This window comes from Sander vitreus, chromosome 23 (genome assembly GCF_031162955.1).
Source record: "Sander vitreus isolate 19-12246 chromosome 23, sanVit1, whole genome shotgun sequence".
Lineage (NCBI taxonomy): Eukaryota > Metazoa > Chordata > Actinopteri > Perciformes > Percidae > Sander > Sander vitreus.
Genome location: NC_135877.1, coordinates 10,245,825 through 10,265,868, shown reverse-complemented (window position 1 = coordinate 10,265,868; position 20,044 = coordinate 10,245,825). Strand labels below are relative to the sequence as shown.

General features: G+C 40.5%; 1 protein-coding gene across 1 annotated transcript; it reads left to right on the top strand.

The window, feature by feature from the left end:
• Positions 1–6,190: 6,190 nt before the first annotated feature.
• tmem168a (transmembrane protein 168a) lies at positions 6,191–17,508 on the top strand. The gene is made up of 6 exons (XM_078242474.1): positions 6,191–6,252; positions 6,812–7,766; positions 7,948–8,223; positions 9,713–9,855; positions 12,740–13,017; positions 15,165–17,508. Exons 2-6 carry the CDS (start codon positions 6,933–6,935, stop codon positions 15,713–15,715), a joined length of 2,082 nt encoding a protein of 693 aa, XP_078098600.1. The 5' UTR covers positions 6,191–6,252; positions 6,812–6,932; the 3' UTR covers positions 15,716–17,508.
• The last annotated feature ends 2,536 nt before the right edge of the window (positions 17,509–20,044 follow it).

The window sequence follows — 20,044 nt, the reverse complement described above, 5'->3', positions numbered from 1 at the left end:
TTTTTACTGAGATTTTAACAGTTACCGAATTATCAATAATTAAAATAATTGTGTTTGCAGCCACAATTAGCATTAAACACAGAGTACAACAATTTTTCATAAACAAAGTATTGAACCTGATGATGACGCTACATGAAAAGTTAAGGAATCACCAAAGTCATTCAAATTCATCCCCTCCGGACCTTAAATAGCTGTAGCAAAATTTCAATCCAGTATTGTCAACCTCATGGTGTCGCTAGCTGAAACGTCACTGTGCTTCATCTTCTGGGAACTGAAACATCTGAAAATCTGCACATTTCATGGCAATTCATCCAATAGTTGTTGAGATATTTCAATCTGGACCCAAGTGGTGGTACGGCCATCCAACATTGTCATCCTCAGAGCTGCTAGTAGAACTAAAAATAAAAAATGAAATCAAGACAGGTCAAGCAGAATCACTCCTAGGCCAAACATACAGTGCTTTTTTTTTTTTTTTAGACAAAGTGTAACTTAACCAGTTTTAATGCTGTAGCTTACATTACAGTAACATTTCAGCACTGTGATGATTCCTCTCTATTTCCCAGCCCTCAGCCCCCTTTCCTCCTCTTTCTGTTATCTAGGTTGGAGTCAGTAAGTTTTTGGCTGGCAGACTGGCCAACAGATGCTGATTTGTTAAACCTGAGAAAGCACAGTGAGACTCCAATTCGCTGGCATACCTTCCTCTGCAAGCCCACTTTGTGCTGGTGTGGGTGTACTGCAGAACAGAGTGGAGGGAAATCAAGTGGCCAAATCTTTGTCTCATATCCATCTGCCGAGAGGAGGCGAGCGCAACTGGACTGCGTTCACACTTGACAAATTGCTGAGTAATCCAGGCAAATTACAACACAAGCACATTAAAGCTTGCCAATAGAGGTAGAAGTCAAATCCTTCATTTGTGAAGCCGTGTTTGCTTAATAAACAATGCCATTATCATCAGCACTGCTGATCACAGACTGCAAATCCATTCGGCGGAGGTGCACAGTCGACTTTAAGGGAGTGTACGGTATTTCTCACAATGGCACAAACAGATTATAACAGATTATTTCAATCATCATTTTTCCCCCGTCAACACAATAAATGAATCAGACTTTTCATTGTTGCAGCTCAGTGGGACTGAACAGGTTGGATTATTAAAAAGTCATTGCGGCTTCACTCTGCGATTTCAGGAAAAGGACTACATTAGATTGGTAATGTATGATTGCCCTTAACTGGTCATTATATTTAAAGTTCATGTTCATAGAGAAGCAGAATGTCTCTGTACTTTTCAGGTGTCAGCTAATATCAAGCTGAGAGCGTCAATAGAGAGCTAATAACAAACCTTCCCTTTCTTATGAAACCTCTTATTAAAGAAACTTTTTCACATATGAAATCCTGTTTCATCCAAATAATTTCCTCATCTACTGTAACTGTCACATGAAGACATCTGTGTGTCTCATCTTCAATGCTGGCATCGTGTCAGGGGATAAAGCAGCGTAATAGCTGTTTGAATTGATCCCTGCAAAATGACACGTCTTGGCAGATGAGACATTGTCCTTGTCCCGCATAGATCTTTTGCCTTTTGAGCAGGAAGTGACTGAGTGGTGAGTTTTACTTCCTTTAAGCATTAATCAGCAGAGGGAGATTTATTTTTACATCCTCTCTGTGCAATATAGATGTGCCTCCTGTCTTCCCAGGAAGAAAAAAAAGGCCCAGACCCTTACAAATATTGCTTTTGAGAGAAGGAAGGAACATTACTATAATATTCTTACATTTTTTCTGCATTACCCTTTGTCTTCTTGTTCTTATTCTCTCCTTGTCTCTGTCATAATGTCTTTGACACTACCATCCAATAAAGCTTTATCTTTGAATCTGTTTCAAAAGGAAGAACATTTGTTTCCCCTTCAGAAGAAGGAAAAAGTAAGAAAAAACTTGTGGCCTTATCTGCTTATATTCCTTCTGTCTCTTCCTCATCAACCTCTTTACCCATTACTTTCCCTCAAACTCAAGTGACAGGCCGTTATTTCCGAGATTCATTTCAGCCCTGATGGATATACTAAGCACCGGTCGGCTTTTGATTTAGGCTTCTGATGCTGTCTGCCTCTCCTAACATCCACTTTGGGTGCAGCGCTTCATCACATTGATTTCTCTGAAGATGAAGCTGTGATTGAACAGACCTCTCCTGGCGGCCGTGTGTCTTGCACTGTAACAGCACATAAAGGAGGACGCTGATGCACCACATCACCGGACTGGCAAACGACGTAAGGCCAACCAACCGGTGCACCTTTTAATGTATGACCTACATTCAAAGATGACTCTTTTATGTAAAATTACTTCTATCTCAACTCTTCTGAACCAAACTCTGCACCGTCGAGATGAAGGATGCAGAAACCTAGTGTGCAATTAGGTGGCTACAGTATATCTCAGACATTTGCTCAGTGATGCTTACAAAGTCTGATAGATGAAAATCCCAAGTGACCCAAAGAGTAGAAATAGATTTATTTTTTTAATTTTGTCATCCCCTCTTTGAAGGCTTTTCAAATCACAGCTCATGTTTTTGCACAGGACTCTTTGTACTTGGATGATTTTACAGCAAGCGATTTGCTTCGGATGCCAACATTCAGTGCCAAATGCAGGAAGAAGTGGGTCCTCTATGTAATGAACCAACTAAGGGTGTCGAGGTTGGGGTGGTGCATGTGTTCAACCTTCCCTAACCTCAACCTTAAAAGTATTTTCCGTACCCAAACAGTAGCGAACAGCTTCTGAATACTGATTTGACATTAGAATACAAATGTAAATTCATATTTATAATTCAGGCTGGCAATTGTGTGTGTGTGTGTGTGTGTGTGTGTGTGTGTGTGTGTGTGTGTGTGTGTGTGTGTGTTTGAATTTGCCAGTGTTGCACAGACACATGCAGGTGGTGTGGAGGTGTGTCTGACATCAGAATGAAGGTAGCCTCTGCATAATTCAGGTGAAACTGTCTCCTTTAGTCTCCTGTAGCCCTCTCCTCTATCTCTCTTACTCTCACTCACATCCTCATGTAACCCTCCTCATTCTAAATGTAACTCTCTCTCTTCCTCTCCCTCTCTGTATGTGTGTTTGTGTATTTATGAAGACCTTTCAGCGCTTTAACCTTCTCGAGATCTGCACCATTCATGAGCTCTGATCAGGCTGTGTGACCTTAGTGATAGCTTAGTATACCTGCACACACACCACAGTTTTGGGAAATAATTTGAACACTGGATTCCTCAATTATGCATGAATGCAACATTAGGGCCCTAATTAAATAAATGTGGTGACTTCTTCTTCGTATTACTTATCTTGTTCTTTACCGGTAATACATGGATGTTGGAAGGAATTAACAGAACTCTAATGACTTCTTGGTTATCATCAACTAAAAGCCCCTACAAGTAGCTGCCTTCTCTTTATGAGTGTGATGTTATCCACCTGCTCTATATCTCAGTGGACATACAGTTACACACATACTGTAGACCTCTTCTTTTGTGAATAAAGTTGCAACTCCTGGTGTGTGTTCACAGCACTGGTGTATCAATAGATTTATTGTAATCTTGGGACCAAAGGAACTACGTTTCCAGGTTACCAACAGGCATGGTACTGTACTCCTGCATTGTAATAGGGATTGGATTAGGATCAATCAATCAGCTCTACTCTTGTTCACGTTAAAAGCATTACAGGCATACAAACTTCTGTAGCTGCACCACAAAATCCTATCCCAAGAGGAAACTGACATTGTTGTCCAGGAAGTGCAAGAGTTGCACCATCTGATTTGTATTATTGTCATTTGTTGCATTCCCTGCCCATTTCTGTGTTAAACACATTCATTTCTAAACAGGAACAGGCAGCAAAGAAGTGAATTTTACACAATGAAACTGCTGCCCTTCTTGTACAACATCACCGCTCTTGATCTGCCTTGATTTTACACAAGCTTTTATTGAGCAATACTTTCTGTTGGACAAAAAAAAAAACACAATAGGGCTTACTCTTTTAGCATTGTTAGCAATATTCAGTGAGGATCCTCCATTCAAAATGGATTCCTTTTCATTTTTCTGGTAAAGTAAAATTTAAAGATTGTTGCTCAGGAAAATATATATTGTATATCATTGTGCATTTCAGCGTTTATATCTTATTCTCAGCCATAAACATTGTATGAAAAGAGGGCTGTGAGCATAAGCAGTCAAGGGGGCAAAAGCACTATGTTCCCAGTTATGTCAACATCTGATCAAAGCAGCACGCTCACACACACACACACACACACACACACGCACACACACACACACACACACACACACACACACACACTTAGAAAAGCACAAGCATAAAAAATGCAAACACATGCATGCATTGGGTTGCTTTAGTATACCCTCAGGGTATTGAGTAAGCCTTCTCTTGATATTCCCCTGATTGTTATATTTATCACATTGCATCAGTAGAAAATCCTAAATAAACCTTTTAACAGGCTTCTCCTCAGTAATGCAGTAAATAGGCTTCTGATCCGAGAGGCCAATGGGTTTATTTCGGTCTACAAAGCCCATGATACAAACTTTTGTGGTGCGAGTTGCAGGATTGGAACCAGTAAAAGGTTTTTCACTGGTAGGAATATACAGTCACAAACAGGAATTTTACTATTGTGAACATTTAACAGATCATTTCAGAGTAAATTTGATTCATCCAGATGCTACTCCTGAAACAGTGAGGTTTTGTATAATAATAATAATAATAATAATAATAATAAAAATAACAACGTAATGTGTTTTAAAGCTTCATCCACTCAAAACAGGGATTATATCAACAATATATTTCAGGCAATTCATTTTTCATGAGTAGTGTAGTCAAACTGAAGCTCCTCATGTAACCCAACAACCAGCATTTATGAGTTATTTTGTACATTTAAATAAATAAAGTAAAATCATGAGGTTTCTTTAATCACAAATATCATCAATCAAAGCCAGTAACGATGTATAAAGAGAAAATGATTGATGACAATTTTGTGTTTTGCAATCTGTCCAGAGCTTGATGGTCTTTACCATTAACATCAATGTGCAAAGGCACATTGACATGTAACAGCAGAAAAAGCACAGGTGTAATCAATACTATTGATTATTTCTTACAGTGAGGCAAGATTTAGGGCTCTGGTGTGCATGCTGGCTCACTGGGAAACCTCAGAAGAGCAGAGCCCTCGTTATTGTTAGTTAGTTCCACATGTGCATTTCCTGCAATGATGAGTAACAATATCTGCTGTAAAAAAAATGTTTTAAAAGCCTTAAAGCTTTAGCGCGTGACTTTTTGATATTAGTGATATTAGTCTGTTACATTCCATTCTCAAATGAGTTGCTACAAAGCTAATTAAGATTATCAGCTCCACACAACTCTCTCTGTATTTCTCAGTATGGCTGTGTTCAGAAGATTGTGTCGTCTGATGACTTTCCCGCGCAGAAACTTAAGTGAAGATAATTACCTCTTCTGAAGAGTCCAAGTGATAGGCTTACTTTAAGTTCCATTCTGTCATTCATCTCCGTGTGACTTTTCATCAGCTGAAGACCAGGATTTCTTTCCCCACTAAACAGCAAATACAGTGATGAACTTGTCACAATCTATCAAACATGTAAAAAAAAAAATGCCTTTGTGCTGGGAAACAGTGCTATTAGAAGTTAGCACTTGCAAAATGACAAGGTGAAAGAAATATGATTATTTTTATGTTAAAAGATATGATTGTGCCTGCCAATATAATACCAATATAATTTTATTTTTCATATAAATCTGTATAGAGTTTTTTTTAACAAATGCAAATTAAAAATGCAAAGCAATTAAAGTGCGATTTTCAAGTACAGTAGCAGAATGTCAACTGCAGTTTATCATCACATAGTCCATGAACATCAAACCAATCTATGTGACTTTACACCTAAGCAGATACAGTATTGTGAAATATATCAATAAGATATTCTGATTATTGTTCATACAGCATACTTTCATCAACAAAGCAGGATGTTCTAAAACTGGAGGAAGCCTCATCAAAAGAAATAAGACTTTACATTTTTCTGGCACCGCATTAATGTTGGACCGAGATAACGCTTTTTGAGTTTGTACTGCCTGATGTCAAGTGAAGTTTTCGGTGATTCGTGTTTAAAATGATGTCGATATTCCCAGCCTGAAAAGCGAATGCTTGAGTGTTTTGACACTTGCGAGATGCCGTACTTTGGAATCCGGAAGCATAGCTGCTGTCATCCAAACAAACAACATGTAAGCAACATTTTGACGATAAACACATTACCTACTATTAATTTATAAAGTTCTCACTTGGACGTTTGTGCAAGGGCTTCTTACTTGTTCTTTTGACAGTTAAAGACACAGCATTAACACGTGAACCGGCAAGTTAGCTAACCGTTAACGAAAAGTCAGCAGTGAGGCTATGCAAGTTAGCAAACTTCCAGATTTGCCACATCGTCACACACTGACAGCAGGGCCGCAGTTTCATTTGGTTGATACGTTGCTAACCAATTTTATAAGTTTATCTCGACTGTTTTGCTGCTTATTTTGTTTTAACCATATTATTATAATTATCATTATGTCTAGCAAATCATACTGTAACGTTAGCCCATTTGTATCCTCCTAGCTAGTCATTTTATAAGTTCAGAGATTTATAATATGTTATAAAACAAGAATGAAGCTCACAACAGCATTAACTAAAATTCGTCTGGAGCTAAGTAGCTAAGAAGTGTAGCTAACATATATAGTTTGGTATGGATGATTAATGGACACACGGTTACTTGAGTAACTCTACCTTTTGAATTGTTCACAGGGGCTGATTTTGGAGAATGTCATCTAGAGGCGTAGTCCTCCATTTGCAAAAGTGTACAAGTCTAGAGAAGGTGACTGGAAGAAATTGACTGTATTTGTTTAAGCTTTTTTTCAAAACAGCCATGGCTCGGGAAGAAGAGGAAGAGGAGCTGACAGTCGATGGACCCAAGGAGGTGGACATGTTTACATCAGTGCGTTGCCTGGGTTACCTGTCCAGCGTCAACCTCCTCGTGGCGGTATGCGTTGGCATGTACGTACGCTGGGAGGTGACAAGTGAACCGATGATTCTGGTCATCTTCATCCTGGGCCTCTTTGTCATGGGGATAGCCAGCATCCTCCATTACTACTTTGCTATGGAGAAGGCCAGTCTCAGCTTGTTCCATTTGTGGTTTGGCTTTTTGCTCGGCCTTCAGTGCTTCCTCAACAGCCCCGCCTTGAATTCAAATGTCAAGGAACTGGTCGCCAACTATCTCATGTTAGCCAGTGTAATCATGAAAGCAGTATGGGCTTTAACTGAGCGAATATGCAGCTCCATCCGTTTCAAACCCACCTTGCTAACATCAACTGAGCTACTAGAGCTCCTGGGATTTGGCATTGCCAGCACTACCATGCTTCTTCACAAGTCAGTGGCCATAATAGGCTTGGTGGTGGCCCTGGGGGCTCTCATTGTGGATCTAAGGATGAAATCCCTCCTGGCCTTGCCTAACCTTGTCAGTTTTGCCTTGGTTACTTCGCTTGTGTTTTTCCAGGCCTTAGGCATTACAGCCAACCCGTATGCTTTAGGCTGCTACATGGGCAGGCTGCTGTGCGAGCCTGTGCTAGATATTTACTTCAGTGTGCTGGGGCCCAGCGAGCGCTGGATACCAGTGCTCTCCCTGGGGAGGGTGTGGAGGATGCTGTCCCTGCTGCCCCTGAGTCTGACTGAGCTGGCCTTTTTTGTCCTGGCTGCCTTAAAGGTACACTCAAGCAAAACATTGACATTTCCATTATGTAAGTCTTTAGGGCATTATGTAAGTCTTTAGGGCCTTCTGTGTGACTTATGAAACAGTATTTCTGAATGTCGATACAGTGTTTTGTATTTCTTAGTTACGAATTGTAAGGCTGCGTTTAATGACATTTTTCCCTTGCCTTACTTAGCTTGGCCACTTGGAGCTCTGGTATCTGGTGATCCCGGGCTTCTGCCTGTTTGGCCTTTTCTGGTTCATCTGCCACATAATTCTGCTGATGACAATATGGGGCTTCCACACCAAGTTGAGTGAATGTCAGAAGGCCTGGCGGGCCCAGCGATCCAGTAGCCGGAGTCTCGACAAAGTCATGGCCTCCAGGGGCATCCGACACTTCTGCCTTATTTCAGAACGGCTGGTGTTCTTTAGTATGCTGTCAACGGTCATACTGGGGGCTGTGTCCTGGCAGGTAGGAGACACTAAAGAGATTACTGCTACTTAAACTCATCAGAAATTTAGAAACTATTATAGCCAAGTTTGCAAAGCACCTAAAGATGAAAAGGCATTTACTGTCCTATTGTTTTTTTTAATGCAAGCATCATCATAGTCATATCATATAAGAATTACATAGAAAACGTCTTATGATGGCAAGGGTCCTGCTCTAACTCTACCTCACTTTGCAGCACTTGAGTTTGATGACAAGGCCTCTATAAACATATCATACACCAATGTTATAAACTCTGTAGAGGGATGCTAGTGGCGGTGTGTAGTTAGTAGTTGCTCCCCAAGCGGAGGCACTTCTGCTCTCATGCGGAACCAATTTAATTAGCACTTTAATATCCCTATCTACTTGCATAAAGAGCAGCAATAACTTATTTAGCCTTATTAGACATTTACCTTGTAAGAGTCTCATGGGCCTGAGTCCTAATTTAAGATCTGCACATTGTTGATGTCAGTTGCAAATTTGCCTGAGAAAGTGGGAGCTGTCTGCTCTCGCATATGAGACAGTGTGTGGTTTCTGATGTTGTGTATCTTTTTATTTGCCCGTGCTGTTGAAATACAGTATTAAATATGGTCAACCACCTAAATCTACTTAACTTACACACACACACACCAAATAACGGCAACGTCAATACAATTTAACGAAGTCTCAGCAATAAATACAGCCTTTGGAACTAACCATAGTCAGAGAGGTGTTGATTCAACTCCATGCAAATGTTTAAGGACATACAATAGTTGGTTGTGTTACATTGGATGCACTGCTTTCCATTTAATTTATGTAGAAGTTGTTGTTATTGGTAATATTGTATGTATTATGTCTTTCACAAAATCTGTGTACAAAGAAGTACATTTGAGTGCATCAGTGTAGATCAACTGAAGAGCGGAATAGTGCCTTTGTGCAATTGCATAGCAACAACCTTTCTAACCAGGAGTCAGCTTGTGAATACAACGCTGTTAAGTGCAGAGCTGCTCGTAAACATCCCGACTCCCATAGCTTGGGGTCGACTACTGCAAATCAATTCTCAATCTGTGAGAACCACTACTGGATTGCATTATATGTGTGTGTGTGTGTGTGTGTGTGTGTGTGTGTGTGTGTGTGTGTGTGTGTGTGTTTAAGCTTAAAAATCTAGAGAAAAGACACTTTAAGTAGATGACAAGATGACAGACTTATAATAGTTTTATTCCACCGACCCAAGGCAACCCACAAAGTGCAGGCTCATACTCTGCAGTAGATATTCTTTAGAACGGATCCTGGTGATGGATGTTTAGGCCGCTGTCGTACACTGCTTTGTGTCTCCGTTTAGTTAGGTCCTGTCATGTTTTGTCCTGCGATGATAACACTGTGTTAGTTCCATATTGTATAACTATGTGTCACCACCAATTAGCTGGGTCTGATTGCTTCAAAACAAGCTGTAAGTGATGAATGAAAGTGACTCTGGTTCTTTTGCTTTTTGTAGCCCTTCAACGGCCTTTTTCTCAGTGCTCTGCTGGTGGTTCTGCCTTTGGAGTCTCTGACCCACAGCTTGTTCCACGAGCTGGGCAGCTGCCTTGGGGGAACTTGTGTTGGCTACGCCCTGGTAATACCTACTGCTTACTGCAGGTACTGAACAGAGAGGAGACACAGCAATATAGAGATGCATACAGACTTACACAGACAAACTTGCACAAACACCACAATTTCTCATACTCAAGGTTACATCTTTAAATTGCTTGTTTTGTCTAACAGTCAAAACCCCAGAGATATTAAATTTATAATGACACAACTCAAAGAAAAGCAAGGAGGGTCTGTTGGCCTAGGACTTTAAGACGCTGTCTATGTATTCGCAACATCTCTGGTTGGAGTCTGACTAGGAATCTTTGTTAAATGCCATCCACTATCTCTCTACTTTATAATAAAGGCAAAAATCCCCCCAAAAAGCTTGAAAACAACCAAAATAAACAGAGAAATAGAAAATTTCATTTGAAAAGTAAAAAGGTTTGACATTTTTGCTTGATAAAATGACTCAAACCATCAATTATCAAAATTGTTGTAATTTAATTTTCTGTCAATTAGGGGTGCAACTAACAATTATTTTTAATGTCAAATTATCTTCTGATTAAAAAAATTGTCTCTCTTGTCTGTAAAATGTCAGAAAATAGTAGAAAATGCCTGTCACTATTCCATAAAGCCCAAGGTCTGACCAAAAGTCCAAAACCCAAATATATATATATATATATATATATATATATATATATATATATATATATATATATATATAATATACACAGTTTACTATTACATAACACAAAGGAAAGACAAGTCCTCACAAATAATAAAGAAAATTTGGTGTTTTTGCTGCAAAAAAAACTTCAGTGATTAATAGATTATCATAATAACTGTCAATCAACTAATTAATTTGTCTGTTCATATTTTCAGCATTTCTGTCTATTGACTAAATTAGTAAAATTTTCAGATCTATTGAATGTTTTATATTTGTTTTAGGTCTCTGTCACAAGTATAACAACTCAACTAATCACAACACAGACATAGACTATATAGCAGCAAAACACACCTCACTTATCTATCTTATCTTCTTTACTAACATAAACACACACTGGACCCCCTTTGCCCCAAGTCGAAGCCTTTCATGGCATCACAGGCGCTGGTAAATATGATCACTCATTCCAACTCCCACCTCAGTTAACACAAAACCAACTGGATAAATAGGCCAATAACTATGCATAAACATGCCGCTAATGTTTGAGCCCTTAAGGGATTATTCCAGTGCTCTCTCCGCAGCATACTAAGTTGTTCAGCTGGAGCAGTTAGCCATTAGCTGCTGCTTCTGCTGCGTCTCCCAGTGCCCTCTTAGTTGGCCAAGCGTTTTTTGAAATAGACTACGTAGTTTTGATGATGCCGACACGTATCCTCCTAAACAACAAGAGCTAGCCATCACTTATACATTAGTGTCTCCATCTTCGAGAGCCCCTCGGAGGTCTTTAAATCTGGCCCCTGAAGATTTTGGGCAGGTTTTTATGTTCATGACCACTCTGTATATTGAACCTTTTAGCTGAACGTTAGATTTTCCATTCAGAGGGAATGCCAGCCTTAGTGTTTAACTCCAGGTGATTTCGAATGCAAGCCCATGTCCTGTTGGAGCTGTAGACGCTCTGTATGCGAGGCCGTATGTGCAGGGTCCATAGGGAGGACTGAGAGTCTGATGAGAATGCAGCAGTGTATAATGGGCTGTTTGATGGCTGCAGATCATGTTTTCACAATGACAAGAGCCACACAGGGAGATTAGAGAGATAGGGGTGAGAAGGGGAGACACGTAGGGTAAAACTGGGAGGGTGACGGGGAGAAAACACAAGGAGAGGGCTGAGGTTGTAAACAGTAAGGAGGGGTGGTGGTAAAAAAAAAAACTGACAGGAGCAAAGGAAGGTGAGGAATTGTGAAGGAGGGGTGAATCTCTGAGAGAGATGTGGAGAAAAGGACAGGATTTTTTTAAGGATGAAAGAGAGGGTGTAACAGGGGAAGATGTGGTTTGAATTCTCAAGCTACAAGCCTTCACTCCCCTGGGCGCAATGAGATCTGAAAAGATTAGATGGGTTTAGGTGAACGGTGAGCTTGGCAAGCCATGCAAAGGTTGCAGCATATCATTTTCAGACCAAGTTTAGTGAAGCTTTATAACAGGCGTTAACGTTATGCCAAAAATGTTGTCTTTACTTCAAAATATGAAGAAGATTGTTTGTTTATCTTACTCTCCAAACGCACACAAAATAATACAAAATGGAAAGCTAGCTTAACACAAGGAGTGTCTGCATTGATACCTTTCCTCCTCAACGTGAGGTTCAAGTTGATAATGGGTGCACAGCATAATGTGATGGCATTGTTGTGCAGATGTCTATAAGAGTGAAGTATGGCTTTGCCATCTGATTGGCCATGAATAACATCAAGTCCAGAGATAGAAAGGAAATGTATGGCTGCACTGAGTAGCTGCTAGCCTTGACTTTGTGTGTGCCCCCTCTAGTTATCATCCACTTGTTATTATCAGTCACACACACTTTTATAAAAATCACAACAACTTCAGTTCCCATTGTCATTTTGTCGACACTGCTTAATTCTCCCCTATACCCCCTGCTTCTTTTTTTTTGCCATTTTCTGACTTTCCTTTCATTCTTGACTTCCTTTACATCCCTGAGGCTAATGTCATTTCCTTAAACAGTGATCCACCACTCCCACTCTTTCCATCTCCTTTTTTCGATCTCTTCTCATCGTCTGCCCTCCGTCTCCTCTCTCCCCGGTGATGCAGACTGCTGCTACTCCTCTCATCCTCTGCTCTCTCTTCTCCCCGGTGTGTCAAACTATCGACTTCTCACTCATTCATCTCTCGTTTGCTTGCCCCCTGTCTCTCCGCTTCTGACAAGCCACCTAACTTGAATCTTCCTCGGAGTAGATTTAAAGTGTTTTTTCTCACATGCTCTCATCTCTCTTTTCCATCCAGTGCTGATGGCCAGCCCACTCTCCTACCACCTGAACAGGTACAACAGCTGAACCTGCGCTCCACAGGTATGCTGAACAACGTGCAGCGCCTCTTCTCCCACCACATGATCCAGACGTTTGGTTGTGACTACTCCACCAGTGGTGTCACGCTGGAGGCCGTGCAGACAAAGCTACGCAACTTTCTGGAGCTTCGTACAGCAGACGGGCCCCGTCATGACACCTATCTGATTTTCTACAGTGGGCACACGCACAAAGGCACTGGGGCTTGGGCTCTGGCCGGTAAGATCCCCACAAAAAAATGTTTTTCTTTTCCTTCTTGGAAAATTATTAGTCTTCACAGTTAAATCCTCTCTCTTACTCGCTCATTTAATTTCTGTGAATGTATTACGGATGCAATCTTGAAACATAGACCAGTAATCTTCATGCTTATTTCAGTTATTTTTTCCTTTTGACTGCAATACCACCATGTGCTTATCATTCTAGGCAAGGCAATTTTATTTACATAGCATTTTCATTCCAGGTAAACTCAATGTGCCTAACATACAACAGTGCATACAGCAGTACGTAACATGAGATTACAATATTCTTGCATTCTATTCTTCCAAACTCCATTTCTACCACCAGTAGAGTTGACCTATTATTACAGGGATTGCCAACCAGGGGTACTTTTACTGCAGGGGGAACTTCTGCAGTTGCCAGAGGGTATATAGAAAGATTGTAGCTTTGATTAAAATATATATATTCACAAATGAAGTGAGGTGCAACAGCTGAACATAACATGTTGAGATCGAGCAATGTTAATAACATCCAGTTTAAAATGAATCTAAATGAACACATTTTGGATGTGACGGGTGGTGTCCATGAAGGGGGAGTTGAGTTCATCATATGGACAGAGCTGTGGAGTTACATCAGACAAAAAAGGTTGGATTATTACGTGATAACAGCTGTCTAAAAGACACTCCTTTATTAATATGCATCATGATTTATTATTGAACATTGCATGTTCCGAGTATCTTGATTCACTAAAGGAGATGAGCACAGTGAGTTTAACTAATTTATTTTAGCATTTGCTGTTGCATTCTTTCACAGCAGATGTATATATGGAGGCTTCCCTGCAGGGTGACAAGAGCCACTCTGTTGCCTCAAGTGAAAACTGTATTTGTAGACATTAGAAAGATTAAATTTGCCACTGTCAATCATCACAATGAACAGCGAGTTGGATATCAGTTTAATCTCTTCAAAGTTGGCTTGTAGTTCACAAATTAACAGTTTGTAATCAACTTAAGACTTGACTCAGATTTCAATACAACAAACATTTAACACAAAAGATGTATTTACTGCAGAGCTGCTGCCGGGTGACATGAGGTAGAGCTTGTATTCTCCCTGCAAACTGAATTTGCATTACAGTCTGCTGTGACACGAGCGTTCCCTCCGCAGAAAAGAGAATCACAGCAGGTTAACACCGTGTCAGCTCCAGCGCCTCTGTTCAGAGATGACTTGACACGTTATCTCTGTGTGCTGCTGCAAACAAGAAGAAGAAAAATCCCCATTGAAAAGATAATCACTTCCTGTGTCACCATCCTGAAGGGACGTGTTCGGTGGATAATTGCATGCGTTTTGAAAAAGTGGGCTTGTTTAGGCAGAAATCCAGGCAGTCACAGATTTCAAGGCATATTTGTGTGGCCAGTCCTAAATTATACCATTATAGTCATCCATGAAAGAAGTTTGTCTTTACTCTGTTTATTACAGTGGATACATGCCATTTAGTAATGTGACAGCGGTGTCTCTGAATTGGCTTGTTGTAGATTTTTAGGCATGTGGAAGGAGCCCATTTTCATATCCAAATATAAATCAGTCCTTGGTGGAGTTGCTCTGTGGCCAAGAGTATGAGTCATTTTTCTCCTCCGCTCTTACTTACCTTGCACTTTTTTTGCAGTAAATGATCATTTTGATCTGTTGGCGAGGTACCACAGCTCTGATCTTTGTACTTTGGATCTGCTACCTGGAAAACAGCATCTTTGTGCAATGTGTGTGGTTGGGATGACAGCAGTTAGACAGACAGTCCCGCAAGTGAAAGTTGACAGGTTTGATCCCTGCAAAGCCACTGTGTCCATCAACAGCCTGTGTCCTGTTAAAATGTCCTTGAACACAACAGTGACCCTATAACCACCGCCGTATATCTCTACAAGCAAGTTTGGTGAAGAGTTTTAGCTATTTAAAAACATAAAAATGCAAATATGTAGTTCAAAAAGACCTTTTTAATATACAAAACATAGGGATATAGTATGGACTTAAACAATGATTTATCATTCTCTTCCTTCCTTTTCCCCTCTCTTTTTATCCCGCAACACTACCTCACTGCACTTGTCTTTCTCTATTCCTCTTTCTATCACTCCCTTCTCACTGTCTAACCTCCTCTCCTGCAGGAGGTGAGAGCCTCCACATGGCCCAATTGCTGGAGTTGTGGAAGGAGAAGAACGCTGGCCTCTTCTCCCGTCTCATCCTCGTCTTGGATACTGAAAACTCCCTCCCCTGGGTGAAGGAGATACGCAGGGTGGACGGCATCTATGTAGCCGTGCAGGGCGCTGAGCTCTCCGCCACCCGGGTGGACCCAGAGGCTGGAGACACCCCCCTCCTCGGGGACTTCACTTCCGAATGGGTGGAGTTCAACTGCAACCCAGACAGCGACACCCAGTGGTCAGAAAAGGGCAGGACTGTGACGGCCGCATACGGCGTGTCCAAACGCTGGAGTGACTACACGCTTCACCTGCCCACTGGAAGTGATGTGGCCAAGCATTGGAAGACACACTTTCCAAAGGCTACATATCCCATGGTGCACCTCTCCAACTGGTGCTGTGGCCTCAACCTGTTCTGGTTATGTAGTGTGTTTCTGCGCTGCTTCAGGAGATGCAAGCTAGCTTGGTTCCCACCAGCTGTACTGGACACTGGGCAGGGCATTAAACTGGTGCACTCTTAGATAATAAAGGAAGTTGACCTGTACATTTTGACTCTGGTAGTTTGTTTTTCTGCGTAGGAGGTGTTTATAGAAAGGAAAAATAATGCTCTACACAAACATGCACACAGGTTCAACTCCTCTCATATGTATTTCTGTTTAATTGCTATGATGCAGAGCAGCTGTGCTGGTAATTTCATAGCAAAACACCAGCTCAATATTATATTATATTGTATAACCCAAAAAGAGGGAGTGAAAAAATGTATAAAATAACTTCTTTTAATGGTAAGATATTCCACAATAACAGTGGATCAATCCATATGATGTACACGCCTATAGTTTCTTAAAATATGAGGTAAAATACCAAATTGTGTGTTTTTGTTTTGGGGCCGTGTGATATTGTGTTTTTGAATACTATTTTGCCATTATAATTATTTCTTTGGCAAGCTTTTCTGGTTTCATGTAATTTTTTTTCAATATGATAGTGCCTTAAAGTGCCTTAAGGATGGATGTGGGATCATCTTTAATGGGGATGCCTAATTTTTTATATTTGTGTTTGTATATATACAGTATATATATATATATATATATATATCGCTATCCTTGCCTTGCCTCTTATTTACATCTGGGGATTTACAGCTTACACTTTTCACCGTGTGAGCAGGGATGGGCTCAGTGTCTTCCTAAAGTCTTTCAACAGGATAGACAAAAACATTGACTGTTGTCGGGCTGAACTCTGTGACCCTCTGCTTATGGAACTGTCTAACCACGAGGGCAACCTGCCACTCTTGCTGTGGGATCTTTTCCTCGTCACTTTCAAACATTTCAGATATGCATTTATTCCTTCTTGAATTTTGAATTGAACCAAGACAGATGCATCTGCTGTGAGGCGGTGCATAAACTCTAAACACTGGCCCTGTATTGTGCAAATTAATTCAAGTTGAAGAAGTCATTACAGTGCTCTGCACAAACAAAGTTGTCCTTGCCACGCTGTGAAAAAGTGATGTGTCATGAAAAACGACAAATCAAGAAGCAGCCAATGCTTTTTATTGGTGCACTGACCTTAAGAAGTCATATTGACCATCCTTTATTTCCTACTTTATTAGCTGTGTTGGATTAGCCTGGTCCTACCAGACTCGTACATTTCATTTGTACAGAGAGTACAGGAGTACTGAAGGGAAATGAAAATTGAGCGGAAGTACGTATGAGGGCAGAGCCAGGCTAGTGTTGGATCCCTCTCCTACACAACCCTAAACTCTGGAGTGGATTGCTTCCTTAAAGTGTGTCACTGTGACTTTTCCAAGAGGTCAAGTTAGGGCTGGGCCATATGACAATATATATATATATATATATATATATATATATATATATATATATATATATATATATATATATATATATATATTGTCAAAACGATTCAAATATATATTTTTCAATATAGTTTCTATCCTTGATGTTAAAAAAACCAGCATCCAAACTGCATTACGTTCTGATCCTTGCATTTTATGTTCATTTTGCAATTAAGAAAATACTCTGTACTTTTCATTTAAGTTTTTAATTCACACAGGAGTTTACAAAAAAGCCTTTACCATGTGGTTATTTTATATATACTTTATTGAATTAGCAGAAAACATGCTACATCGTGATATATGTAGTTATCGAGATGAAATGACCTATATCAGGATCGAAAACTTCGGCCATATTGCCCAGCCCTAGGTCAAGTGGCATTTTCCACATGTTAATTCCCCTTGTGCCTCATTTAAGTTAAGCCTGACAATATCGAAATTAAACTTGGATAATAAACCGATTTAAACATTGCTGTCTGATGTATGTAGTTGTATGAGGAGGGAATATAGATACAAATGAGTTTGATAACAGTACATGGAAATGGAAGAGAAAAACGGGGGATAAAAAGGAGAAAGCAAGACATGGTGGCAGACATCAGTCGGGCTCATTTAACGTGGCTGGCTGTAGAAACGCTAGCATTGCCTGGCAAATATTAGGAGTGTGAGCTGAGTGAAGGGAAAATGAAACGATACATGGCACACTATCTCTGAGGGATTTGTTCACTGAGCTTTCACCTCGGTTAGTCCCGGTGCCGGGCTGGACATGTGTCTGAGGCGCTGCTGGGTCTCAGAAAGCAGGGCTATGGCCTGGCTCATGCCTGAAGGCTGCTATTAGACACAGAGCAAGGTTTTGGGTAGACTTTGGAAAGACAAAAGCTGACATTCGAAGCAACGTTTCATATCGGCTTTTATTTATAACACATAACGGGGAGAGTAGAAGAGAAAAATGGCATGAACCAGAGCAACCTTTCACCACTCTTAACTTGCTGTGCTTAGGTGCTGTAAATGTCAAACTGCAGGTATGAGCTATAAAATGAGTATTCACAGTGGCAATTCGTGAAAAAGAGATAAATGCTGTCTTGTGTTGGGGGCTTTTTTTCATTGCTGCATACCCTGCCTGCAAGCTGTGGTTATAGCTAAAGTCAGGGATTCATGTATAGAACAGTTATATTAGATTACGGTCCGGATTCATCTCCTAAACTGGATTAGGTAATAAAAGAGTCAGCCGCCTCTGAGGCCCATGAGGATGTGCTGAGTCAGAGCCTGCCGCACACACTCTCAAACAAACCCATCAACTCAGATGCATGCATACGAACAACCGCACACACACGTTCTCTACTGCCTTTCTTTTTTCCTGTTTCTCTACAGCTAAGTATCTCGTCTGTGGGTAATTACAGCCTGTCATGGGGCATTACCTTCTAATACAGGCAAAGTGATGTGCCTGACGTTTGCCTGCAATTTATTTGGGGGAATAAATGTGCTTATATAGCCCAAGTTGCATCTTAGCAAAGAGACTGGAGCAGCAAATACATCGGCTGTTCCTCTATTACTGTTTATTCAAATTCATCTGAAGGCACTGTGTGGGGTGGCAATTTTGTGCCTTTTTAAATACAGTTTTAACTTCCTCAAATCATGTTTTGAGTCAGTCAGTTGTTTGGTGTTTAACCACTGTTCTATTCATTATTATTGATGAGTGGGTGTCTGAACTCTGAAGGGACGACTTAGTTTAATATGAGATAATTAACTTTCTGGGATTTTCAAGCTAATTGAGCTTAGTGTGCTGCCATTTTCAACCTAGGCATCCTCCATCACCACTACAACTCTTTAAGTTAAATGTACTAGAACCAGTACTAGTTTCTCCTCGAGCATAAGTAATAACGGGATGAGAGATTACAGATTCAGCAGCAGCACCGTTTCAACTGTTGTGCCCTGTTTTACAGCAGGCCTGCTTGCTGTGGCTCGCAGTAGGTCTGACATTGAAATGTCAAAGCCATTATCTCATATTACAAGGGCTGAGGATGCGTTTAGTGGCCGTTTAACCATGCAACACTCCCTACTATGCAGACAATGATTTGGAGGAGGCTGCCAAAATCTGCCCACTCTCAGGCTTCTCTTTCAACATAGCACTTTCTCTCAGACCCACATGGTCATTTCATCTCCAATAGTTTGCATCAGACACTACATTATTTGGCAGGACCCTGCACATAATTAACTTCCTGTCAGGATGCCATTATGGATCTGTATCTTACTTATGGTTATTGAGAGAATAATGCTCAAGGATAGTTCAAGGAATAGTTTGACGTGTTGGGAAATTTGCTTATTCGCTTTCTTGCTGAGAATTAGAAGAGAAGATTAATACCTCTCATACTACCGTATGGTATGTAGCTGAAAAAGCTAGCCTGGTTTTATCTACTTGGACAGTATATCTACAGTTGCCAGGCAACCACGGAGATCCCAGGAAGTTGCTGAACAAATTGTCATTGTTGCAGTCTGTTTTTTGTGAGTATTAAATTAACAAGACATATTGTTCTAAATAGTGAGCTTTAGAGGTGCTGGTTGGCAGATTGTGTTACAATTGGACAGGGAAAGGGGACTTGTTTCTGCTTATTGTTTCTGCTTATTTTCAAATTCTGCTAAGCTAACCAGCTGCCTCCAGCTACATATTTGACTCGAAGCAAATAAGCATTTTCCCAAAAATGTTGATCTGTTGTAAAATGTCTGGTGCATATGAGCATGATCAGACTTTTCCAGCTTGAATCAACAACTACTTGGACTGGTAGGCAAAAGATTTGATCCAATCAACATTCACTGTCAAGATAAGCTGAAATGTATAGATTTTCATATTCAAGGCAGATATGTGCAGAGATTATTCATGGTTCAAGGATTGGAGTTACTCTGGGCAAGGATTTACGAGCTGATGCAGAAAGGGGGTAGGGCAAAGCAGACCTTGTAGCCTCTGTTATTACACATCTGCCGTCTTGTAAAGTGAAGGTCAAGATTATGGGAG